This window comes from Melopsittacus undulatus, chromosome 3 (assembly GCF_012275295.1).
Source record: "Melopsittacus undulatus isolate bMelUnd1 chromosome 3, bMelUnd1.mat.Z, whole genome shotgun sequence".
In the NCBI taxonomy this organism is placed as follows: domain Eukaryota; kingdom Metazoa; phylum Chordata; class Aves; order Psittaciformes; family Psittaculidae; genus Melopsittacus; species Melopsittacus undulatus.
The window spans coordinates 92865765-92892667 of NC_047529.1; the positions used below are offsets into that span (position 1 = coordinate 92865765).

At 34.5% G+C, this 26903-nt stretch overlaps 1 protein-coding gene across 2 annotated transcripts in view; it reads left to right on the forward strand.

The window, feature by feature from the left end:
* The window catches only part of FMN2 (formin 2), a 176983-nt gene that overhangs the window by 112228 nt on the left and 37852 nt on the right, over nucleotides 1-26903 (forward strand). For both annotated transcript variants that reach the window (XM_031046248.2, XM_034060972.1), the window contains 6 exons: nucleotides 2678-2769; nucleotides 2914-3043; nucleotides 3996-4142; nucleotides 6023-6082; nucleotides 6271-6391; nucleotides 17329-17421. In XM_031046248.2, the coding sequence (XP_030902108.2) occupies nucleotides 2678-2769; nucleotides 2914-3043; nucleotides 3996-4142; nucleotides 6023-6082; nucleotides 6271-6391; nucleotides 17329-17421 (643 nt within the window). The remainder of the gene's footprint in view (nucleotides 1-2677; nucleotides 2770-2913; nucleotides 3044-3995; nucleotides 4143-6022; nucleotides 6083-6270; nucleotides 6392-17328; nucleotides 17422-26903) is intronic.

Sequence of the window (26903 nt, forward strand, 5' to 3'; positions counted from 1 at the left end):
TGCAGAAGGCATGTCAGTCTTATTGCTTTTGTATTGCAATTTAATATAGACATAAATCAGAATTCTGGATAGCTGAGCAAAAATTAGTGATTTGAAACTCAGGGTTCATTCTGAACTTGCAGGATATACTTGGACCTCTTGATTTTGTGAAGAGTGTAAAACATATTGCTTGAGTTTCATTCAGCCTACCAGTGAGTGGGTCGTGCTTGGTTCTTTATCTTTGCCAGTTGTTATTTCTTTGCCTACACAATCTGAGAATAATGGTTTAAATAAGGAATAGTGAGTCTGCCTAACCTTTGCCCTTGGGATTTGGTGGAGAAACGTTAACAGCTTGAACATGCATGTATATATTTGCTGTGATAAGTGGTCTAATATTTCACCATATGTAGAAGGCCAGAAGAGAGAGTACTCTCACTATTTATCCTAAAGAATTTGCAAATAACCATTTAGCTTTATGATCATTGCTAAAATAATTTCTTGTCTTTAACAATTACACGCAAATTTCAAACTATTTCATTTCTGTCTAACAGAAGAGAATATACTTTACAGATTGGCAAGAAAAAATACAACATAATTTCAAAACTGTTGGTACAAGAACTTGTTTACTTTTTAAAAAAAATATTATTCACCATTTACAGGAGTAAATTGAAGGAGAAATTTCTGCCCTTAGTTGGATTTTTCCTAGTCGTCACCCTGTGTCCAGATGTGCCTTAAAAAATAAAAATTGGTACAATTTTCTGATCTTAGTATTTTGAAAATTTTCTTCTCATGATAGAATTATGCAAGAAAAAATTGCTACTGTAATTATATTAGTATGTCCTATGCCTGCCTTAACAGAACCTTTATGTAAAATGTAGTTTTGGAGGATGAATCTCCAAGTTTCTTTTCTCACACTGAAGCGATACTGGGGGTAGGGAATTCAGGAAACCAGTATACCAAAATAAAAAACTAGTTTGTGTCAACCTAGCCCTTGTTAACTGAGAAAGACACATATGTATACACAAATAGATCAAGTAAGCATCAAGCAAATCAAGGGAAGTGATCTCAGCACTGGTGAGACCACATTTAGGGTACTATGTCCAGTTCTGGCATCCCCAGTGCAAGAGACATGGACTTACTGAAGTGGATCTAGCACAGAGCAACCTGCTCTAGCTACCTCTGCTTGTGCCAGGGGTTTTGACTAGACTGTCTCCAGAGGTTTCTTCAAACCTCAATTGTTCTATTAGTCTGTGAAATGTGTAATACCACTAATAGAATTTCATACTGTCAAAAAAAATTTACTTCTGGGAGAAAAAAAAAAGTTGTTTGCAAAACTTCCTATTAATAGATAAGGTCAGACTACTTTAAAGAAGATGACCCTTCAAGAACATCCACAGAAATGCTGGCTAAATATTAGGATGTGTACTATTCAAGACAGATGGTCTCGCAGTCATTTCCAGGCTTCTTGAAGTAATCAAAGGAACTCTGAAGTGCTTTTGCTCTGGGTGGCTCTTTAATCTCATCTTTCTGTTTCATGTCAGTATTTTCTCCCTTTTCACATGGAAAGATGCTCAGCAACCTCAGAAGGATTGTCCAAACATGACTTTCTGCTTTCAGATTGCTGATGAAGCTGTGTCAGTATGATTTGAGATAGTTCCATACCTCTTCTGCTAATCATGCAAAAGCATGCTAGAAAGAATGCAGATGCAGTCTATCTCTTGCTTTGCCATTATTTAAGTAGCTAAAATGTAATTTAACTAGTATAATTTAATGTTGTTTTTGAGTTCTGTAATGGATTAAGTTAAAAAGATGTGTGAAGTTTTATTAAAGGAATAAAGGTACATATTTAATTCCTTTTTAATTTTTGCACAGATTCATGTTTTGAATCTATTTTGAAAACCACCATGGATGTCAAAAGAAGGGTCAGAAGTAGAAATTTCCATTCCATTTCTATTCCTTCCCATGCTGTTCTGTTTTCCAGTACTGCAGTTGGAAAAAATAATTTCACTGTAGCATGGAGCACAGAAAGAAGTGAGGCTCTGTTTCTTTTGGTTGGAATACCGAAGAAAAAACCGCACAATATGCCACAGGGTTCTCCAAGAAACTAGGCACTTTACATGTAATTGTTTTGGCTTATTAAGATAAAAATGAAAATCGCTGTACGCCAAATTTAAGTATGCAATAGTTCTCATGTATTATGGTATGCATGACAGTTCTATTATAGATCGACTTTGTTGCTGTTGTTCTATAGCATTTTCCAAATACCAAATAAAATTTAAATTGCAAACCTATTTTCATTTAGTTAAAAAAAGATATTACTTAAATATATATTTAAAGATCAGATTGCATTCAAATGTAACCCAACAGATTTGGAAAGAGAAATAAAACTCAGGAAGAGAGGTCTTTGATCCAAAGACTTTATAAATAGCCAAAGAAATGGGATTGGGAATGAAGATTATTGTCTCAGTGCATGGTTGAATGATTAAATCTTTTGCAGATTACTAGTAGTCAATAATATTATTTGGAAGATGTTATGTTTTCCATCCAATGTATTTATACGTAAAATCAGTCTATGGACTAAGTTGTTTTACCGTAAGCAGATGCTAAAGAAAAATCTATAAGCATGATGTCATCTTTATGTGTTTTTGACTAAATTCTTGATTAACTTTTTTCAATTACTTTGTTTCCTTTATTCCAGAGAGCACAATCAGATGAATTAGAAAAAATAGAAAAGCATAGCAAGACATCTAAGGAAAAAGAAAACGCCAAATCATTGGATAAGCCAGAACAGTAAGAACATACTTATGAAAAAATAGTTTCGCTCACTTCAGAAAACTTTCTCTCCTAAACTATCTAGAGGTGTTATAAAAGAATAAAACCAAAACTGTACCTACTAGCAATGACTTACACAATTTTCTTGAATCACCCCTACAGGTTCCTCTATGAACTCTCACTAATTCCCAACTTTTCTGAACGTGTATTTTGCATCCTGTTCCAATCAACATTTTCAGAAAGCATTTGTTCAATCCGCCGCAAACTTGAATTATTACAGAAACTGTGTGAGGTAGGTTGTGCTCTGTGAAAATCTAGAGATAAATTTCTGATATTTAATCTTGTTCAGCTGTACTCATATTTCAAAAGTTTTTGTTTTATTTACTCTAAGCACTCATTAAATCTGCAGGATAGCAGAATAGAATGTTTAATGATTGTACTTCAACATCAAAGCGAATTTTGAGATTAGCTCTTGATACTGAACTATACCATGTTTTTGACATCAATGTATGTTTATACCAATATAAAGCAAAATCTTCCCTTTATATAGTCACAATTTCACTCCTTTCCAGATGAATGTAAGTTCAGTCCACCTTGTATTTCCTCAGAGGAGATTTTGGAAGTGTGCCACTTGGTAATCTGAAAGTGTGCAACTTGGATATCTGAAATCAGTTAGAGACAGCAATGTTCTCTTTAGCTAGATTGCTGGAATTTTGTGGTCCTATGTAAAACAAATACATAGCTTTGAAATACAAGCTTCATCAGTATTTTAATAACTGAAAATTATTTGAAATATTCAATTGTTTTACCATTTGATAGATGTCTATATTTTTTTGTTTGATAGATTAACAGTTTTAATTGTTCCATGTGGTTTTTTTTATTAACTTCTTGCAAAATTCCCTTGTAAATTAAATATAGCATTTATGGTATCAACATCACTTAAGGAATTACTTTTTTTTTTTCCTCAACAGATCATCACTGATAATATTGTTTAGATTTCATGTTATTTTTAATAAGTATCCATTATGGGGAAAACGTTCTCCATTCGCAAAAAAAATTACATATTTTTATTTATATTTATTTAAACATATTTTTATATATAAATTATTCTACATGCTGCAGAAGGTTAATTTCTTTTATTTGAGCCTTTATATAAGTATTATTTCTAAACACAGTGTCAGTAATACTGTTAACTATAAATATTAGAGTTTGAACAAAAACCTGTTTCTCTTTCTGTTTCATAGATATTGAAAAATGGGTCAGGTGTTATGCAGGTCCTTGGTTTGGTTCTTGCCTTTGGAAATTACATGAATGGTGGAAACAGGACGAGAGGACAGGCTGATGGCTTTGGACTAGATATTCTGCCAAAACTGAAAGATGTCAGGAGCAGTGTAAGTTGATTCTAGACTTGCTATAGGCCCAAGAATGTTAAATTCTCAGAAAATTACTTTGTCTCCACATCTGTGTAAATGGTGTGAAATTTAGGAAGGCATGTCGGTGGGAACTTTTTTGTTATTGCCTTTATCTGATCATACTTCTAGAGTTGGGTGTGTTTCTGTAGAAATATAAAAATTCTATAGAAAACAAAAATATGTTAAATTATGGTTTTGTTCCTAATCTAATATGTATTTAACTTTTGATACTCTGCGTGTTTCTAACTTTTTCTGTACTCAGAAGCAATGTTATTATCCTTACCCTTAAAATGTTTATTACAGAAGTGAAAAGATTTGTAAAAGAAAAGTTAACTGTGATTGGATGGGGATTCAAACTGTTGGGGGCTGGGAGGGAGGAAAGTCACTCCTAAAAATTATTGAATAGGCATCCTCAACATTTGAGATAATCCAAAGTTCATCCTTTATATACATCCTCATTACAGAAAGTGCTTTTCACATTAGACCACAGAACCACTTGAGTAAAGAGTAATCATAGCAAGTACATGTTGATTTAAGATTTGTCTAGTACAGTCATCTAAGTAAAGGAGAATGATAATTAGTTCTGTTTCTTGCTCAGTGCTAAACTGGAGCTTGTGTGTTACCAGCACTTTTTTGGTTTTGATTATTCAGATTGGGGTTGTATTCAAATATCTGCTTTTATTTACAAGGAAACAATAAACTTTAAATCTCTATGGCTATAATGAAAGACTCATCCCAATGTAGACAGTGTTATGAGAAAGATGTAGGGGCCAATTTAAAGTTTCAAGAATTACTGCTGTAACCTCTCTAGCAAGTCATTGTCAAGGTCTGCTATTCTGAAAGTGGCAGAAAGAGAAGAGTTTGTTTCTCTGCTTGGTCACTCACCAAATAAACATGCTTTAGCTGCTGGGTTAGATAATGTAAGTGAACTTTTTTATCCTGTGTTTAGACTAATTCAGCCATTTACCTTTAAAGGGGTGGAGGAGGTTAATTCCAGCCTTCTGGTTTCTTTGGAAAGGCAAGGAAGGTCTGAGATGAATGAAGCCTTAGCGCGATGTGTTTAGAGGAACTTATTTTAGCTGAACCTTTTGGTTAACTCTAGATATATCACCAGTTTTGGAACTCTGCTCAGTAGAACATTTAGACACACTAAAATGGTTGGGTGATTTGGGTCTTTAGTATGTAATTTGCTGGAAACATTTTGACCCTATTATGTACCATTGCAATTACAAAGTACATCTTCAGTTTATTTGCTACTGATCAGTCAGGGAAGTCCTTACAAAACAATGTTTGAAATTATTTGGAATGTAATTCTGTCAAAAAACCTCTTTAAATTAAAGATTTTCTGCTGAAATTTCATTACAGAGGTTACATATGGGTAACATGAGGAAATTCCCCTGAAGATTATCAAAATTCCCAAAATTTCATTTAGAAAGATGACATTTTAATTTAACTTTGCTTTGGTTGTAGTTATATATTTATATGTATATGTATATATATATATATATATATATATATATATATATGAATATTGCAAAAGAAGTTGCACACGTCAACTCAGAAGCAATTTCTCTTTTCCTTCTTGGGAAATTTCATAATGTGAGGATTCATTTTACAATCAAATAAATTTCTAAAATAAGTATTGACTTACAGGAGTCTTGTAGCATATCTTTGTAATATCTTTAATGATTAAATTATATTTCACAAGTTTGGAGTTTTTTTGTTTGTTTTTTATTTTTTAGTGAAGGCATCAAATCAGCAATGTATTTTTTTATACTTGACACTAAACATTTCACCTACTGAATTTGTTTTGTTTTAGTGAGTTTCAGTAACAGCAAACTTTATTCTCTTCTATACAGGACAACAGTAGAAGTCTTCTATCTTACATTGTATCATACTATTTACGTAATTTTGATCAGGTGAGTGGGAATTAATTTTGCTCAAGTTAATTTAAGCTAAAAAAAAATCAGCTTACTAAATTCATCCCTCTTCTGCCTTAGATGACAAAATGTAAAAAAACCACTCTTATTGTTTTCACTTATATATTTTAGAATAGAAAAAGCAGTGAACACTGTGATCTTTTTTTTTTTTTTTCCTTTTTTGTCAGGATGCTGGAAAAGAACAGTGCATTTTTCCACTTCCAGACCCACAAGATCTCTTCCAGGCTTCACAAATGAAGTTTGAAGACTTTCAACATGATCTCCGCAAAATGAAGAAAGATTTGAAAGGTACTAAAATTAGATTAAGTACTAAACATGTTAAAAACATATCCTTGCTGTTATTGTTTGTATAATTTTAAGAAACTGGATGACAATGTAAAAATAGTTATATATGTTTGAGATCTGAGTTACTATTTTATTTCTTTAATTTGTTTTTTTTTTTGCATGACCATTTAAGCAATAATTCATAATTTTCAGTAGATAATCTGAAAGAGGTTATTAAAATAAGCATCATCAAATCAGTTATGTTAAATATTTTGTTTCAAAAACAAAAGAAAGAAAATTTTAAACAGAATTAAACAGTCTTTCACTATAAATTAAAGTGCTGGATGATGTCCATGACAAAAACATCCATATTCAGGTCCAAATACCATTTAGCAGATAAAATATATGACATGTTGTTCAAGACAGTTGAAATAACCTGTATTTGTTAAAAAGTAAAATGCAAAGAAAGTATTTTTTCTCCTGCTTGTGGAATCATTTTCTTAAATGAGCTCAGCAGGCGTAAAATAACATGTACTTGCTAGACTTCACTAAAGAAGGTGTATCACATAATACATTTCTTCTTAACACTGGGACCATAGCATTAGATTAAGCTGGAGTAGTTTGTACAGATGATAGCTAATATCATGATCTTTACTATTTTTGCTAAAAGTCCTTGCTAGACTGGCCAGTTATGTACCATTATGTTAAATCTTGAAGAGAAGGATTCAAGCCAAGTAATGAAAATATCTATATATTTCTGTTGCCTAGCTGATTTTGAATGCCACGCTTCTAGAAACCAAGGAATGGTTTGGTAAAACATTAGTCCGTGAACACCTAGAACACAAATTTCTGTCTTAAAACAAAACATAACCTAGCTACCAAACATTCCTTCTTGCCTTTATCAAGCTTTCTGTTTGGATGTTTGAATTATTACCTCCAGAAGTTTAAAATAAATTTTAAAAGTTGTAACAAGGTCATTTTTGTGATACTAAGGAGTGAACTGTAGCACCATTTGTTTGCAGCCCCAAAAAATCTGAGGCAAAAATCCTCAAATTCAGGTATGAAAACTTGTTTAAATACCTACATCTTTCAGACAATCTGAGGGCTGATGTCCAAGCTTGCACATAGAGAAGATGGTTAGGTCTGACTTATTTTCAGGCGCTTGTTTATGAACATCCATGGGTGCACAGATGTTATTCTTCACAAGTTCAACAAAAATGTTTTTATATTGATGAAAGGTCAAGCATTTTTAGAAAAAGGCTGAAATTTTTGCACAGACATAAATCTTTTATGGAATAAATCACACTGTGCAGTGATCAAAGCAGGGGTTCTGTAAAAATTGAAATTACACGCTTTGCTCTGCCATCAGGCTGCAGTTGAATTCTTTCTGTGCTTCCAATCCAGCCTTTAAGCTGGAGTTTCTGTTGTCAGTCTGTTCTGTAGTTAATGAAACTGAAGAATAACTGCAGCCACCATCATTCTTTCCCTATTCCCTTTGTTACAAATTTTTGGGGGACAGTATCAGCTCCCTTCTGCATCCTCCTCTGGATATGAAGTGACAATTTCATTTCTAGTCTGTAATCTTATTCATGACTTCTTATCATCCCTGAGTAATGCAAAAATGCTTTGTGTTGGTTCTCTTTTCCAAATAAAAGTGTCATCATAAACTAAAAATACTTTGTGTTAAAAAATGTTATGACTGCAAGAGCATTCACTAAAAATTCCGGGTATTCCAATAAGTTAATTGTTGTAATGCTTTCTGTGAACTAGAATAGCCAAGTTTCATGACAGTCTTTCTTAAACAGAGTAAAAGTTTAGCTGAATGGATAACTTTAAAGTGGGTTTCCTTTGCATTTTGTTTAAGTACACTACCAGATTTGCTAATGAGCATCTAGAACCTTATGAGTTACTAGAGTTAACAAGTGCATCATTAAATGGCTGAGCAACTCTAAGATGCTGAGCAAATTCTAACAAAATCCTAAATATGATGCTCGCCTTTTGAAGTCAGTGAGACTAAATGAGTATAGAGTATTCTTGGGAAATACTGACTTTAAAGCCATAGAAATAGCTGCCTATTATATACATTTCAGTTTTATACCAAGATGCAGAGTGTAAACTTGGACCTATTCTTATCAGCAATTAGATTTCAGGAGAGGATTTCACCACTGTGGGGGGGTGGGGGGGGTGGGAGGGTGCTGTGGGTGTGTTTGCTTTGTTTTTTATCATTAAAAAAATGAAAACTGTACATAATGTTGGTGCAGGCAATACCACTGGTATAACGGTATTCTGTCCATGCTGGTTTCAAATAACCTATGAAAAAGATACAGTGAGATCATGCTCAGTACAATGGGGAAAGGGGGTATTGGTTCACCCAGGAAGAAAAGGTTCTGAATATGTTTTATTTCTGTCTTAAAAAACTTTCCATGATCATTATTTAAAAGTAATTTTTTCCCTAGAAGAATTTTAATGGATAAATATGGAAAAAAAAGCATTGAGAAAGGTTGTTATTATTAAAAAAAAAAACAAGTTTTGTAACCATAACAATAGCAGTTCATTCCAGCAATGCTGTATTTTTCCATCTAAATATGTCAGTACCATATACAGAGACATGTAGATATAAATAATCTTTATGGTTCTGTAAAATAATTCCGTTGTCATGCTCTTTCACAGTTCTGAATTTGGGCTTATGTTTGTAGTAAAGGAGTCGTTAAGCTGATTGCTTTTTTTAAAAGAAAGCACTCATGTTGAAATTTCTGTGCTTTTTTCCCTTTTGACTCAGGGCTCTTGTCTGATTTTTATGAACTGTATTCCTTGCAGTTTGTACATGTTAGAAGATAAAATCTCTTCTAAGACTTCAGTTTAAAAGTGTAAGTCCAAAAGACTTTCAGAAAGTGTGCTGTGTGCCTGTTCCAAGATTAATAAGACAGAATTTATCATATTTTTTTTCTTTTTTAGTTAAAGAGAGGAAAAATATTCCTAATATTATAGTGGAAGCTACCACTAACCATGTAATATTGAACTTACAAATTGTTCAGTTTTGGTTTGTTTTTTTTTTTTTCTTCTAATAATATAGACCTGTTGGATAAAGTCTGTATACTAGATTTACCTCTCTACCCTCTCCCAAGATAGAAGACCAAAGAACAGGTAGATCCTTTTACTAAGAAACCAAGTGAGTTTGGCTCCATCTGTTGCTCCCAGATTTCACAGCTCTCCAGGATTCTTACTTTAGCCTTTTTGACTTCAGTGACATCTATTTTGTTAAGCAACTTGATCTGCTTTTGATCTCTCCTGGCTGTCAGCAACGTTCCTTGATGCAGTCATGCCAAGCAATGAGTTCTGTTCCTATGTCATTCCACAGAAGAAACTTTAGCACTTGCCACATGACTTAAATCAACTTGCCATGTAAAGAAAATTGGGCATTCAGGGTCAGAAGAGCAGTGCGTGACTCTCACTGATTAGGACCTGTGTTGTGTATTTGTTATTATCAGTATATTTTTCTAGATGCTTCAGAATGCTAAAGGTGGGGCAGCAAGATGTGGAAAACACGTATTGAATCAAGTTTTAATGCTCTCTGCTCTGACACTCTCTGGAGGTAGAACTGTGGTTTAGGAAAATATTGGATTTGTGGCCCATGTAGTTCTTCAAGACATGTGTTTAGTTTAGGAAAGAACTAGGACACTAAAATGACAGTGAGAGTTACAGAATTTATGAAGCACTATGGCAAGTTCAAAATGTTTAGAAGCTGTTCTCTGGCTACACATTAACGTTTTAGCTTTACAATAGCAAGTTTATTCTTGCAAATCAAAAACTAATGCATCATTTGTCATTTATGGCAAAACTTTCAGTGAAGCTCAGCTAAGAGGGAATGAAAAACAATGTCAGGCAGAAAATAAATCCAACTGGTAGAATGTTGAAGAGACGAATACCATATAATGCAGGCTGCTATAAAATGAAGTTGAAATCAGTACTTGTTTATATGTTATAATGTTGTCATATTTGATATCTTTGAAAACTAATTACAAGTGAAGGTTATGATAATATTATTTTTGTTGTGATGCTTTCTTTTCCTGCTATGAGTGTTTGCAACCAATTGAAAAGCCTCAATTAATAAGAAACTAGGTTGTGTGGCCCAGCACATCTCTCTGATTTGGCATAAATGTGACCAAGAATGTTTACAAAGTATTAAGCATTTGCAGAACACTTTGAATTTTAAAAAGTATGTTCCAAGAAAAGCCCCACAGTAATTTGGAAAAATACACATTTCCTATTTTTCTGTGCTTCTTAGAGTCACCTAAAATTATCCAGTCAGCTTAGATCTGCTAGTTGTAGAGTTGATATATGCTCTCTGGTTTAACACCTGCTTTGTAAATCAGAGGATTAGGAGAACCATCTTGTGTAACAGAAAAACTCTTAAGAGTTGCATTTGAGGTGGTGTCATTGTGTGACTGAGTGAGAAGGGATAGTAGTAGGCATGCTATGCTTTGACACCCTTATCATTTTTTTTCTCATACAGTATAACTATTTAGCTTCTGAGAAATCTCTCCTCTTGCCTCGGTAACTACTGTCCCTAACATGGAGAAAGAGGGCCCAACCCTAAAAGTGCAGTTGGTGTGTGGTTTGAGATGGAATTTTTCTCTTTATGGCAAACTCTGGGGTGCATGGACTACTTACCAAAACAAGGCTGTAGCCACTGTTAGTTCTTTCATTGGTAATACTAGTGTTTGCAGGCTAAAAACAAAATGCACAATTTTATTTGTACATCATTTCATCTCTTACACTCATACATCCACATATATTTTTATATTCACAGGACTCTCTGTTTCCAGCACAATTCTGATGGTGGGGCTAAGACTTTGGCAACATTTCAGTGCCACTTGATCAGGAAGAGGAGGGGTGTAAATTTAAACTTCAGTTAACCAAGTTAAGCAGCCTAAGACATTTAGGGTTTCACTACAGATGACAAAAAAGGAAGGGACTACTCTCCTGAAATTGTCCTCTCCTAAAATTGAGTGCTAAGGAAAGGTCTTGAGTCTAATCTGGTGATCTACATTTTAAATACCTAAAGTTTGATGAAATTAAGTCCATCCTAAGAGGTTTCCCAAAAAACTAATATTTTTTTTAATGTGTTTCTGTGTTGGTACTCCAAGTTTTTTCAAGAGAAGAAGGCATGGAGCTGGAGGGGAGAGAACTGAGGTAGAGGAAAAAATATATTTTTATAGAGTTTGAATTCATTATTTCATAAAAAACTTTCTGGTTTAAGATACTTTGAAATGTCTGTGTTTATTATTCTCTGTTAATAGTTTTTATATAAATGGGAGCGAAGGTTTTTCATAATTAAGAAATAGATCTTTTATTTTTCTTATATGATCCAGAGATCCATATTTTGATGAAGGTACACCTTCAGTCTTTTATAATAAAATGTCTGATCTCTCAAGGTAATTATTAACAAAACAATATAGAAACATTAGTGGGATTGGTCAACTCTACAGTTATCTGTACAGTCTGTCATTACAGAAACAGCTATTGGTTTAGCTAATTCTTTACTTATGCCTATTCATTAACAGCTGTGCAGCCACAAATTCTAGTTGTTTGTTCAGCTCTCACTGAAAGGGTTAATTGCTGCAGTCATGCAGCATGCAGACTCCTAAACCTAAACCAGATGTAAACTAAAGCCAGGCTTTCAGTCAATCTGTGAGTCATATTTTATTGTCCTTAAAACTCCAAACAAGGAGCTGTCAATGGAAGCCCTTGAAGATTCAGCAGTCCTTAGTGTAAGTCTTTACAATTCCAAAAAAAAAAAAAAAGGAAAATTAAGAGCTCGTTCTGTACTTGTGGCTGAGTTCATCAGAGCTTGTCTTTTGAGGAGGCCGGTATCATTTCCTTTAGGTAAAGTCCAAGCTTTCTTTTAAAGTCACAGATTGCAGTTGTAAGGGATCCAGAAAGCACTGAGGAAGTTGTGAGAACAGTGGTTATGCTGTTATATGCTTTAGATAATCTTAAGGTCCTTTCCAACCCTAACTATTCTATGATTCTATTCCCTGTCCACGGCAGGGGAGTTGGAACTAGATGGTCTTAGGTCCTTTCCAACCATAACTATGCTATGATATCATATACTTTTCAGGAAAGTAGGAGGCAAGAATATCTTCTGCAGGAATCTGGGTACTCAATCTCCAAAATTCAGGACATAATTTCAAAACTTCCTTAAAGATTTAAAAATAAACAGTCTATCAAATCTCAGTGCAGCTTGTGCTCTCAAGTACCTTAAACAGTCTTGAAAATCCACATAAATTCTGTACGACTTCTATAGATGAGTATGTGGTTTCAGAAGTGGTAAATTAAAACAGCCTAATTGACCTCTTAATTACTCACACAAGGTAATTGCAAGTGTTTTGGTGGGTTTGTTTGTTTGGGTTTCTTTGCTTGTTGTTTTTGGTTTTATGTTTGAAGGGTGTTGAAAGAAAAATCATGCCGCCCATTATTATCCTGACCAAAGACAATGCAGTAAGCCTGGGAAGCAGCTGATCATCTGCTCACACATTTTGTTCAGAGATGTATTTTGGGCTCAGAAAAGATATGTGCTCCCAAGGGCTAGAATTTAGTATCCAACAGAACTAGATGGAAAACGTGCAATAAGAGATATTCTGAATCTTGAAAACATTTTTTTTTCTCTTTTTCAAAAAAGAAAAGCGGCTATTTTTGATGAGACAGTGCATTTTGGATCACTTACCGGAATTGCTTACTTGAAGTGTTAGTACAATGCACATAACATTTTATGACTTTTCTTTTTGTTTTCTGTATGGATGACTCTTAATCAACTGTTGTGAAACCTTAATGAAGGCTGTTGTGAAACCTTTTACTGTTTTAATATATTGACCTAAAGTTTAAAAAAAAAAAAAAGGATATGAAAGCTAACACAGTAGATTGGAAAATGGCAATTAATTGTTTTTCAATCTAAAAATAGAGAATAAGATTCTTGAGATACTGGATATGGCTGGATTTTTTTTTTTAATCTCTAAATTGGTTTTGAACACGCATTTTTACATCAAATTCCAAATCAAGAGTCTTTGAGAGATATGGGCAGAAAGATAACAGTTTGAATTTCCCAAAATTTAGAAGGTACTCCCACAAGAATCCATTGCTTCTCCGGAAAATCATATACAGGCCTCTGCAGCATGTGTTAGAGAGAAGATTAAATTAGATGGCCTATTGGTCTTCCCCATTGTTGAGATATTGCTCATAAGTTAAAATTGACTTAGAGGATTGGAAAAGGAGTATTTCTGCCCACTCCAACTTTTGCTTAGGATATGAGATCTTATAAAGATCAGTGTATGAAGACTGGGTATTCAGGACTATGGCCTGAAACCTTCACCTTGCTTCAAGTTTTTCATTATTCCTGTTCAGGCAGTTCCAGGTTGAAATAAGCTTCTATCTAGTGCTTGGCTTTTGTGACTGCCTACATAACTCATTTGTGGAGCCTTGGATACCTTTCAGTTCTTTCATTATAGGAAAACTTTAAATCTGCTTAAAGTAAACTAAGCTTAGGAATACAATAGGTTTGTCTGAGCTTTTCAGTTGTGTGCACTTTCCCCAAGATGAGAGAATAACTGAATCTGTAAGAAAAGGGACAACAGAGCAAACTCTAAGTCTGTTATCAAAAAAGATGCAAGCTTTTGTTTCAGACAAAACTTTTACAAACTCATCACAGCCAACCCTTTGCCAACCTATTCCTTTGATATCTGGGATATTTAGTTGGGCTGTTTCATGGAGAGAAATTTGTTTGAGAAATGAAGCTGAGGAAAAAAATCAAATATAGAAGACTTAGTATTGTCACATAGTTGGGTTTTGGGGCTTGGGGTTTTTTTTGTTTGTTTGTTTTAGGGGTTATTTTGTTTCTGTTTGGTTTTGGTTGGTGGTTTTTTGGGGTAGGTTTGTTTTGTTTGTTTGGGGGTTCATTTTTTTTTTTTTTGTTTGAGTTTGGGTTTGTTTTGGGTTTTTTTGTTTTTTTTTTTGTTGGTTTTTTTTTTCATCTCCACTTTGCTGAGAAGTTATTAAACACTCTTTCGTCACAAGCATTCAATCTCATGCAAATAGCAGGGTTTTCTACTCTACTGATAAATTAAAGAACATGTTAAATGAGTGCTGTATTCACAGGGAGACCACAGTTCCAGATTTAGTGCTTTGGAGAACTTTGAAACTTAAGAAGAGTTTGCAGGCCTGTACTTCTCTAATGAAGAAAGCATCTGATGAACTGGTTTGTTTTAACCCTCATAGCACTGATATTAATATGATCATAATGACAGATTTTGTCCCGTTTTTAAAGGCTGGATGCTACATATGATATCCTACTTTCTGTAAAGCAGGAGAAAAGGACTTTTCCCCTGTGTTTTCTTTTGTTTTCTAAAATACTTAGACATCCTTTGCAATTCAGGAAGAGGGTCAAAAATGGACCTGAACTGTTATTCTTCTGACTACCACTTATTTTAGTCTTTTAACAGGGGGAGGGAAGGAACAAACAAAAAAAAAACACTCTACAGAAACTGGAAAAAGAAAAATTTCATTAACTGCACTCCTGCTCCCCCACCTCACAAACAAATCAACCAGGGAAGAGTTTCCACTATCTGACTGGTTAAAGAACAAGACATTTCTTTGTGACAATATTACATGTTTCTCTTTTCCTTAGCAAGTTGAATATGAAGCATAGTGTATCCCAGCATTTCCTTATAGATTTTGAAAAGGGACTGCTTCAGGCTATTAGCATGGGTATAGGCCAAGATTTTTGGTGGGTATATATATTCTTAAGATCTATATGTATCTCAAATCAGCTGAGAGATCAGGAGTTGTGAGCTGCAGACATAAATTCAAGAGAGTTTGATGTTGTACTGCTGTGAAGAATGTAATCCATATTCTGGAGAAAGGTATGGAATTTCAGTGATATGAAATGTTATTGTAGGTTCTGCTCCTTATTTCTCAATAAGAGAAAATAATAATAGAAATTCTGTCATACACTCTAAGAAAAACTCATGGTTGTTTGAATCTCCTCCCTTATTTCAGATATGTTGATGAACATTTGTTTAAGAATTACAGGCTTGTTAATGTGACTATATTTGTGGGGTTTCTTCTAGTTTATTGTTCATTTCTGTGGTTTTTTTTTTTACATATTGCTTCAGAAACAGGGTTACCTGTTTGTTAAAATATACCTGTGCTATTTTTTTCTTCTAAAAACCTTCTGTTATTTATTTCTATTTTGCTCTAAGCTTAAAAAAAATAAAAGAAAATGTAAATGATTACTGTCACCCTGGCTTTAGCACACTTGTGTGGTATTACCAATATTTGAGACAGTTTGTTTTTCGGTAGATGTGCGTTTTTAAAATTGTTATCTCTAATTGTTATTAATATATTCACAACCATGACAAATTATTATTAACCAGTCTCTGTGATATCTAAAGGTGCATTCTTCAAAGATTTGCCCCAGGTATAGCAGGCCAGGAAAATAGGAGAGTAAAGGTGAATCAATTTATATAGCTAACAGAAAGTAGTGATGTGACTACCATAATATACTTCCAGTTTCTTGTTGTTGTAGCTTGAATGACTGGGTGCAGATTTGTAGTGAATTGGCAGACCAGCATTTGCCAAAATTAATGAACCTGTAGATCTTTGTCTTTAACTATATCGTCCTTAATTGTTGTACCATGTCCTTTTGGATATGTTATTAGTTTTTTACTGTAAACTAGAGACAGATTATAAGTTTATGCTTGATGAAGAACAAGGTGACACTGGTCTAAAATATTACAGAACCACATTTTTAGAGCAGATAATGGTGGTACATGAAAGGCTAATACTTGTTATTTCCAGTCTTCAAAAGCAGAATATAATTGTCATCTGTAGATATTTTAATTGATTCAGTTCAATTCATAATTTATATTTAAATGAGATAATTATGATAGTACATTTTGCTGTTTAAAAATCTTTTATTAAATGCTTAACTAGTAACCTGCATTTAAAGACATAATAATAATACTGTTTTTCTGAAAGAAACTCTGAAGAGTAAACAAGTAAAATTTGGAATTTGTGTGTGTGTGTGTGTGTGTGTGCGCATGCACTTTTAGTGGAAACTTTGAGGCAGAATCAAGGAGGATTCATTTCCATTGAATGATTGGAAGTTATCACAGCCTAGAAAGATTTCTTCTATAGCAGAAACAAAAACTTAACATTCTCCTAAAGTATTAGCATCAAGTCTGTTTTTTGCCCCAAACTAAATTGGCTTGTATAGTTGTGGAAGCACAATGGTACTACCTCACCAATGAATAATCTGTCAGGGCAGCTTCTGGGTACAGCTTCTCTCTCCTGATCTCTAGTGCAATAAGAACAAAGCTGTCCTCCAAGATCTGTCACTGAGCTGAAGTAATGATAATTGTACTTTTATAATCTTTCACTTTAATAATTTTGTGGTTTTACTTTTGAACAATGCAAGGAATTTTGCTACATCTGCAGTTTTATCAGGTGTTATACCCTCATCTGGCCTTATTCACTAAGTTAAGGTTCTTCCTACTATGTGGTTCAGGTTTTTCATCTGAACTTTTGGTTTGATTCAGTTACTGTTACTTGGGGCTAGGTATATCCACACAGCCTGGGATCTGAATTTATAATTTAGTTCCTGTACATTTAAGGTCCTTAAATTTGTCTTTCCTTCAACACAATTGAATACTTTTGTTAATATTTGTTACCACTGACCTAAACTAAACACTGGCCATATGTTATCTGTGTATTTTGGTCAAAAATATTTCACTGGGAATGTAACTATTCCTGAACATATTATCATAGTGTTTGTACTTGACCTAGAGCATTTGAGGCACATATTCCAATGGTTTCACTGGCTATGCATGAAGTTATGTCTTTTATTTTAGTATGCAGATCCATACTATGATGTATCATCCTAAACTAATCTGTTACTTCAATTTCAGTATGTGAGACAGAAGCAGCAAAAGTTTATCAGCTATCACTAGAAGAGCACCTCCAGCCTTTCAAAGACAGCATGGAGCAATTCATTAGTCAAGGTAAATAATGAAACGTCACTTAACCTTTTCATGACATTTCAAAGGAAAGTTATGGGAACAATGTTTATACATTGTGGGAAAGGGACTGTTTATTTTGGCATTATAGAAAGATGTGGATTAGTTTAATCAGATGCCACACAGTTCTGAAAGATTTGCAAAATGATTCTGTTGTAGTGTAGGTGAGTCACTGTGTTTTGCAAGACAGCAAAGACAAATGCAATTGGTTTGAGTGCATGATCTTCTGATAAGTTCAGCATTCCATTAGAAAACAATTTTACAACCTTTGTTCCTTGAAAAATTATTGAAGCTGGATCTGTTTTGTTAATTTCTTTCCAAAGAGATGGTTATTTTTTATGTGCCAAAAACATGGAGTCAGCATAGCAGAAGTAGTTAAAGGTTTTCCAGATATAAGGCAAATCCATATGAAATACTTGGATGCGATTAGTGGAAAACACTGCAAGAGAAAATAGATTAGAAATACCCATGATGAACTAACATCCTGAGTGCTAGAAGGAAAACACTTTGAAAATGAGACTATGCTTTTAATGCTTTAGTAGATCCTTCTTGTGCAAGACAATAGGAGGTATGAATAACTTTAATTTTTGACTAGTGGAATATCAGAGAATCTCCTGCAATGCTACTCTGGAAGAGTATATGTTGCATTTATCACTTTTTGATACAAGTCAAAATCCAGTGCATCAGAGTGACAATGGCTTCCTGTGCACACCAATGTAATTTTAATTTTCCTGACCATTTTGATGCTCCTTCTGCTTTGATATTTTATTTTTGTATTTTATTTTATTGTATTTTATAATAAGATTGTATTTATATTTATAATAATTTTGTATGTATTTATAATCAGATTGTATATATTGGATTGTATTTTATAATAAGACACACCTGTTCTCTCCTTGAACAGATAAGTTATCTGAAAAATTAGTATTTAGTGCTGATTTAATGGAGCTGTTTGTTAGCCTAGAGCTGTGATAATAAGCTATCAAGTATAGAAATCATTATTAACTGAATGTACATTATGTTTGAAAGGCCAGTCAGATATGCATTAATCTCTTCTATCCAAATGTTATAGGAAGTGAAGTACATATGTTCTAATATATACCAATCCATGCTACAGGACTCTCAATTACAATGAATAAATTGAGCAAAACAACCATTTTGAGCCGTCAAATATGAATTTATATTTTCTAAGACAAATGTCTATTAACCAAACCTAGTAAACTAGTTGTTGTCACCAACAATAGTAGGTATGATGTAATTTAAAACTAGATTATGGTTATGTACATGACATATAAATGTTACGGTAGTGGCATGATTAAACATGTAGCAAGTGTTTTAAGTAGGGTTTATATTATTATTTATACAGAGAGATAGGAGACAATCACAAATTACAAATCAATCAGAGATCACTAGGTATACTGAAAATCATGGTATATGCTTGTATATTAACCTTAATAATATCAGGAAATACATGAGGATTATATTTCATCATACTTCATCTGCTAAATGTCTTTCACTTCTTTTAGAAAACATACTTTTAGAAGTATCTGAATCTACACTTTAGATTGCTTCCTGATTCTGACTACAACTTCCAAAGCATAATTATATATAAACTATAGAGTAATCTGTTCTGTTTTTCAAGGAGATGGGATATCCTTTCTTGATTATGTGCCTGTATTTTAGGAGAAGTGAGAAAAAAGAGGAAAAAACAAAAGCAATGTATCTCAGCTATTAAGAACTTTACTGTGTTCCCTTTTTAACAGTGGATATTGTCAGGTAGTTGACAAAAGTAGAAAACCACAATGTCATGAAAAATATCAATGTTGCATTTTATTGAAAATAATTGGAAATGTGTATTGTGAGCACAGTGGACTGTGACTGAACAATTTCTACAGTTATTTAAAACTGTAAGGCCCATTCTGCAGAATTCTTTCCCAGTCTAAGAAAGACAAAGGTTAACATATAGGAGAAAAGAATCCCTGGTTAAGTTCCAAAAATAAAGTAATTTTAAATACCTTTCATTATGAAATCCTTTGTTTTTACTTCATGGGATTGAATTCAGACTTGAAAGAGGCCATGTTTAAAGCAGGATTTCTCTTTCCTGTTCAGTGTTTGACAGGCTTTTGATCTAGATATTTTTTCTAAGGGCTTTTGTTGTTTATGTAGACATAATCGATGAGTCTTTTCAGCTAGACTGCACACATGATCATTTAGAAAAACAAAGGGACAATTCTTGGCACCTTTTGGGGATTTGTGTTTATATAACATATGCTTTGAGCAAAGAAAAATCAAGCTTTAAGTTTTTATCTTTTCAGGTTCCAGTTTCTCTAAAGTCAGAAAGTTTTAACTTATAATTCAAATTAAAAACATTTTTCATAGGGTTGAATAAGTTGGCATGTTTATACGATGCCTTTTCAGAGTAGATAACTTGTGCCCATAAAGGAACCCAGAAGTTAAAAGTAGCTATTTACAGCATATTCACTTCTACTTGTTGCTAGCAGCTAAAATGGAAAACCGTTTTCCCATAGGCAAGAAAACTTGGACGTCAAATTAAATATCCTTGGCAAGGGGTGAGAAAGGCACTGCTTTGTAAGAATAGTTACTGTCTGGCACAGTTATATAGCTTTGAATTAAATTACTGTAACTAGTTGAGTTGTTGGTTACTATTGATGTATAAATAAAACCCCTTTTTTAACATTAACACTTTTAGTAGATTCATCAAAGACAGAAAAAAGCTTCCACTTTACTAGCTTGTAAGGAGAATTTTGAGTGGTAAAGAAGAGGAAGAGGCAAGAATATGTTCAGCCGTAATGTCTGAGATGTAAATGCTAGTGATATATATGACTGAAGCTGTGCATTTGCCTTGCCAACCTAGCCATTAGGTGAAATAACTCATTAAAATATGCAAATTAGTGGAAGAATGCCAGTCCTTTTTCTGATGGACTTCAGGGTCATTATTAAAATGATCATTCAACTTGACTCAAACTACCTACACTATTTTAGCAGATATTTGCAAGCATGCCTGTGATTTCTGAGGGTTTATTTGCCTCAAAACTTGCAACACAATTGTCTCTGTTCACCCATGTTTTCCATTGTCTTTTGGGGTCCATATGCTGCAAATCATCAATCACAAAGTAGATAATGTGGTTCTTTTATTTTCACAAATATTATTAAGACTTTTTTCTTCCCTGAAATTCTCCATAACCACAGGTGTTCTTTTTTTTTAAAAAAAGAGCTACTTCAAAAAAGGAGATTAGAGAAAAATTTTCATACAATACAAGGCTTTAAAAATTATTTTGTTACATATTTCTAACCATTTCTTTAAGGGTTTCCAAAATTTGAGTGATATAAAATATAAGCATGAAACTTGAATAATAGCCTTTTCCTAAGAAAGGTTATTCAGACTGAACTGCAGGAATTTAAAAAGTACTGTTTGCATCTCCCCGATATAAGGTATCTATTCCCTGAAGTTTCCTGTTCCTTGAGTTATTCCCTGCAAGTTATCACAATCTGAATAAGAAAAGTTGTGAAGAAATGCACTATTTGGAAGCCTTGTCTCTCTTGTTCCATATGTGGTTGTGGGTAGACAGGGACACAAAGACATCAGAGATCACATCCACCAGTTTAGAAAGCTTCAGAAATAATTTCTTTTCCTGGGGGAAATGTCTGATGCATGGGATGGTGGGGAAATACTGAGGGCGCTAATCATCATGCATTTTGTTAGAGGAATTTCATTAGCAGTTAGTAATCCTCTAACCTTGTCCCCATTTGATAGGATAGCCAGCTCATGTTGAAAGAATTGAGTGTGCATAAACCTCAAATGAGTCTCAGTCCCTTGGTCTTAACTGTAGTTAGCTCTTCAGTGAAAAGCAGTCTTTGTGTGTTTGCTGTTGGGACTCCAGTCAGGATGTGCAGTCTTGTCAGCCTGATAAGGCAGGAAACTTATGATAGGAGGCAGCAACCACCACTCCCTCAGAAAACTAAATCTGGTTTGGGAAGTGGGAAGAGGCAATATATTGGAATCATAGCTTTTCCACTGAGATTCTATAAATTGTGCAAATGTCACAGACTTCAAATCTGAGCAAGTAATTTGATATCATATTCAGGGGCCAAATCAACATGATTGGTTTTAGACTTTAGAAACAGCTTTATGGTGTAGGAAATTTAAGCGGTAGAATGCATTGTTTGTAGAAGTAAAAACATAATTTTGTGATGTTTAGCTAGTTCATTTCAAAACATTGGGAATAATTCCAGTACAATTGTAAGTTTGGGGGTACTAGGTAACCATACAACCTTTGGTTCTTTCTAGTCTTATTTTACAAAATTCTGCAGTTCTGCTCTTCTTAGTGAATGCCAGCCCCAGGTTTCATTCTCCTGGAGCCAAAAATCCAGACCCAGATTCTCTTGATCTTGCAGAATAAAGATGCTTAAATTTATCCTTTTGGGTTAACTGTGTGGAGCCATCTCCCTCTCTTGCCAGGAGGAGCATTCAGGAATCCAGTTTCCAAACTGTTAGTAAATGAATGTATAAATCACAAAGTGTGTTGTGTTTATCATTGTAGCTGCAACCAGAAAGTTGGCCGTGACTTTTTCTTTTAGGTCAAGCAGCAAAAGGCTGTGCATCATCAAATGATGGATTGTGAATGAGCCTAAAGTATCAGACTGAATCTTGGATGGCTGGGCTCAGTTCCTGGCTCCAGAAATACTGTAGATGATTGCGAAATGAATGCTGCTAGGGTAATCTTAATTTTGGCTTTTTCTAACCCAGAATGATTGATTTTACAGATTCCATTTTCTTTTAATGTTGTTTTTATAATATGATTAATATAAGGGAAAGCATAGTGCCACTTCATATTTTTTCTAAAAGTAGTTTGAAGAAAATGTGACTAAAACACCATTAGGAATATATATATATATATATGTATGAATAAATATTTTTAATTTTCTTAAAAAAAAATGCACAGAACTTTAAGGGGTTGGTTGTTGATAAACTTATGTGGAGACACTAATTTTAAACATTATTATAACAGCAAAAATATTCTCATTACTAAGATTTAATTTATTTGTTTTTCATTTTATTAAAAAAGGTTGGAGGGTTATAAAAGGTGAGCAACATAAAGTCACTAGAACAAAAGATGCTGGAATTCCCACTTAAACAATTCCATGATTGTTTACATTTTTATGTTAGCATTCTTTTTGCTGGATTATTGAAAGACATTTTAAAACTTGTTGAGTGCTGAAAGTATTTTTTTAATCTCACAATGACATCTTAATGCTAATAAATAGTTTAATGTCAGTATTGTATAAACTTGTCCCTACCTCAGATGTCAGCAACTCCACTGGTGTGCATTATTACATAAAAATCCTAATTCAGATTGTGTTGTATTTGTAGCACTAAACAGGCTTCACTGAATCAGCCTCACTTCACTTCGAAGTCCATGAAAGGCCAAACCTTTTGGCTGTGGCTGGCAGCTTCTTGTGCCTTTGGCACAGGACCTTATTTAATCATTTTTGCAGGCATTAATACAATTGCAGACCACACAGGAGTGATAAAGTAAAAAAAAGTATTTCAGCATCCCTTGAGTACGTATCAGTGCATGAGTGTCACAGTAGCATGGTACAAATCATCCACCTTAAAATGTTCTGAATAAATGCATGTGGGTCATCCACAAGTTTTCTGGGCAACCTGTTCCAGTGCCTCACAACTCTCATAGTAAAGAATTTGTTCCTAATATCTAATCTAAATCTCCCCACTTTCAGTTTCAGGCTGTTACCCCTTGTCTTATCTCTATGTGCCCTTGTAAAAAGTCCCTCTCCAGCTTTTTGTACGCCCCCTTTAAGTGCTGAAAGGCTGCTGTAAGGTCCCTCTGAAGCTTTCTCTTCTCCAGACTGAGCAACCCTAGCTCTCTCAGCCTCATAGGAGAGGTGCTCCAGCCCTTGCATCATCTTCATGGCACTCCTCTGGAATTGCTCAAATAGGTCCACCTCCCTCTTGTGCTGTAAACCCCAGAGCTGGATGCAGTATTCCAAATAGGGTCTCATAAGAGCTGAGTAGAGCGGGAAAATCACCTCCTTTGACCTGCTGGTCACACTCCTTTTGATGAAACCCAGGAGACAGTTGACCTTGTGGGCTGCGAATGCAAAGTGACAGGTCATGTTGAGCTTTTTATCAACCGAAACCCCCCAAGTCCTTCTCCTCAGGGCTGTTCTCAGTCCATTCTCTGCCCAGCCTGTATTTGTGCTTGAGATTACCTGATCCAGGTGTAGGACTTTGTACTTGGCCTTTTTGAACTTCATGAGGTTGGCATTAGCCCACCTCTCAAGCCTGTCCAGGTCCTCCTTGAGTGGTATTCCTTCCCTCCAGCATGTAGACTGCACCACACAGCTTGGTGCCATCAGCAGACTTGCTGAATGTGCTCTCTATCCTACTGTTGATGTCACCAACCAAGATGTTAAGTGGCACTGGTCCTGATACTAGTGCCTCAGGGGCACCGCTAATCTCTGATCTCCACTTGGGCGTGGAGCTGTTGCTCACAAATCTCTGGCGATGACGATCTAGCCAATTCCTTATTCACTGAGTGGTCCATCTGTCAAATCCATACCTCTCTAATGTAGACACTTCATCCACCACTTCCCTGAAGACTTGCAGATGCTTCTCATCAGACCCCATGGATTTCTACACCCTCAGCTTCCTTGGTCTCAAACCTGATTTTCTCCTACAGTGGGTGGTTCTTCATTCTAAGTCCCTGCCTTTGCCTTCTGTGACTTGGCCAGTTTGGCTGGAGCACATTCTGGTGAAGACTGAGGCAAAAACATCCCATCTTCTTACCAGACTACTGCCTAAGATGAATTTAAACACAGTAAACAGCAAATGCTGGAGAGAGTTCAGACTTGAAATACAACATGTATGAGATAGGACTTGCCCTGAGATTTTTTTTGTTATTAATCAATGTAGCTATTAATTTGAAGTCAGTCTCCTTTTACAGAGTTTGTTGTTAATTGTTTTTATTTTTTTTTTTAACTTTCAACAAAGATCAACCTTCAGTGCTCCTGTATTCACTGAGAGTTTAAGCTGTTGTTCAATAGATCCTGGTCATAATCTGTAGAACTAGCATATAATTTGAGTTGTTTCTGTTGTGTGAGAGTGTAAAGTCATTGTGAAAGTGCAATTGGTTGGAATCAGTACAAATTTTTATGTGTTTAACTTACCATAAGTGTTGAAAATAAATGGAATAACATAATTAGGAAAATGTCCAGCATATTAGATGTTCTGTCCCGTTATCTTCAATAGACTGGGGCCAGAATGAAGTATTTAAATTGTTCTTTTTCTTGTATGCATGAAAATCTTATCAAATGAAGGAGAGTGAGTGGGTATTCTTCATGCTTACAGCCTTCTATGACTTTGTCTTAGGAAATACAGAAGATGTAAGACTCTTGCTAGGATTCCCCAAAGAAATCCTGCTTTCTTCTCTTGCAAAGCTTTCTTAGCATGAAAGTACCTGATAATAAACCATCCAAATGTACTTGGACCTTTGTTCCAAGTGTTTACAAGTGTAAATAAAAAGTGCTTAAAACTATAGCCACATAGCTCTGATGACTCATTGAAAAGGCACTGTATCTGTCAAAAAAACCCAACCCCAAACCAAAACAAAAAAAAGCCAACTGGCTCCACTTGAAAGATATTGGAAAGCACATTCATAGCTAATTATAAACAAATACTAGTTAACACTTTAAATTAAGAAAGAAGAAAATAGCTTGAAGATTCAGGACATAGACAAGCAGATGAAAGGATTCTTGTTGCCTTCCATCTGAGATTACTCAGATGTATTCCTGTATTCAATTACCTGAGAATATGTGATATTCCCTTAAGAGAGATCAGGAGATCAGAAGAAGGCAGTTTTGTGCATCTTCTTACTCATAGCCCTTTGAAACTGGTTCAGCAGAAATAGCTTAACTTTCAACAGTGTTTGAGGCCAGATGTGATTACAGACAGTAATCTCTGGGTCAGGATCATACCACAAACTAACAGCAAAACTTTCTGGTGGAACAAAACCTCTGAGAGTACATTTGAATTCTGCTTGAGTAAATCTGCAAGGTCTACTTGGAATGATTTCTGAATTGGAACAGAACGGTCAACTTGTTTTGTGACTGCTTTTACCCAGTACATTTGCACATGCAGTTTACTCATCATTCTTACTAAATTGTTTGCTTTGAGTCTTTTTTTAATGAAATTCCTGCTATTATTGCTTATTCAATTTTAAGCTTAAGTTTTAATACTTTTACTTTGTTATTTTTGGTTTTTTTTTTACAAAGTCACTAAACATGAGCTGCTGTCATCATTTAAATATTAATGACTATCTAACTTTTCTTTAAAATATTCCTCAAAACCTGCTTCCTTTTTGATAGTTTCCACCTAAACTGGCTACTTATTTCTTCCCAGTGCTACTCATGTTCCCAGTCACGTTAGTCTTATTAAATAAAACATGCAAAGAGAACAAAGAACAACAAAATCCAAAAACTGGGGCAAAGCACATTCAGAAGTATAAAAGGGGGTTTCTCAAGAGCTTTCTGCTTATCCAAGTGTCTTTGCTTAGTCTGCTTTTGTATTTCAAGGTATTTAAACCCACAGTGTTGAATAGTAAGCTGATTGCCAAATAGCTGTAAGAATAGCTGTAAGTATTATTTTGTTGTCTTCTGGGGCATTTGGAAAATATACATACTACTGAAGAGAATAGAGGAATTCTCTTAAGAGCATTGGCAGAGATCTTGTAAACTTGAACCTTACCGCCCTAATAATATCAGTGTAATTATCTGCCCTTGCTCATGGTGGTGGTTCATCCAGTATCCCCATGACCTTTGTCAGGCACCTCATGTCCCTCAGATCTTTGTGGATCTGGGTGAGCAATGACAGGTGTACCACCAGATGTTCAATACACTTTTAAAGAAAGTCTTATTTTTTTTTTCTTTTTAGGGTGTTTTTGTTTGGGTTGTTTTGGGTTTTTTTTTTTTTGTCTGCCAGAGATGATATTGGGTATATTTTCAAAGTCTCAGCTACTATTCACTAGCACCACTGTGGAAAAAAAATGTCCTCTTTAGAGAACCTGATACATCTGTAGCAAGGAACACTTCGTGCAAGTGTTAGAAATAGTTTCAGTTGCAGAAAAGTGATTTATACTGTTCTGCTGAAGGCCTTTATTTTCTAGAATGCATGTGTATACTTAATTTTGTGAGATGCTTCTGATTTTCATAAATACATAGGTTACTTCAGTATGGCAGTTCATATACATGCCTTTGCAGAAGTTTGTAAGTGATCTTTGCAGGACTCTAATCTAAAAGACTTGGAAGAGCAAACACATGGAACAATGGCATGCATCATTCTGGAATGTGGGTTTATACTGATAATGACAGAGCATTTGTGAATTAAGGTAATGATACTTTGTGAGGCATCGTTGGAAAGCTCATTTTGA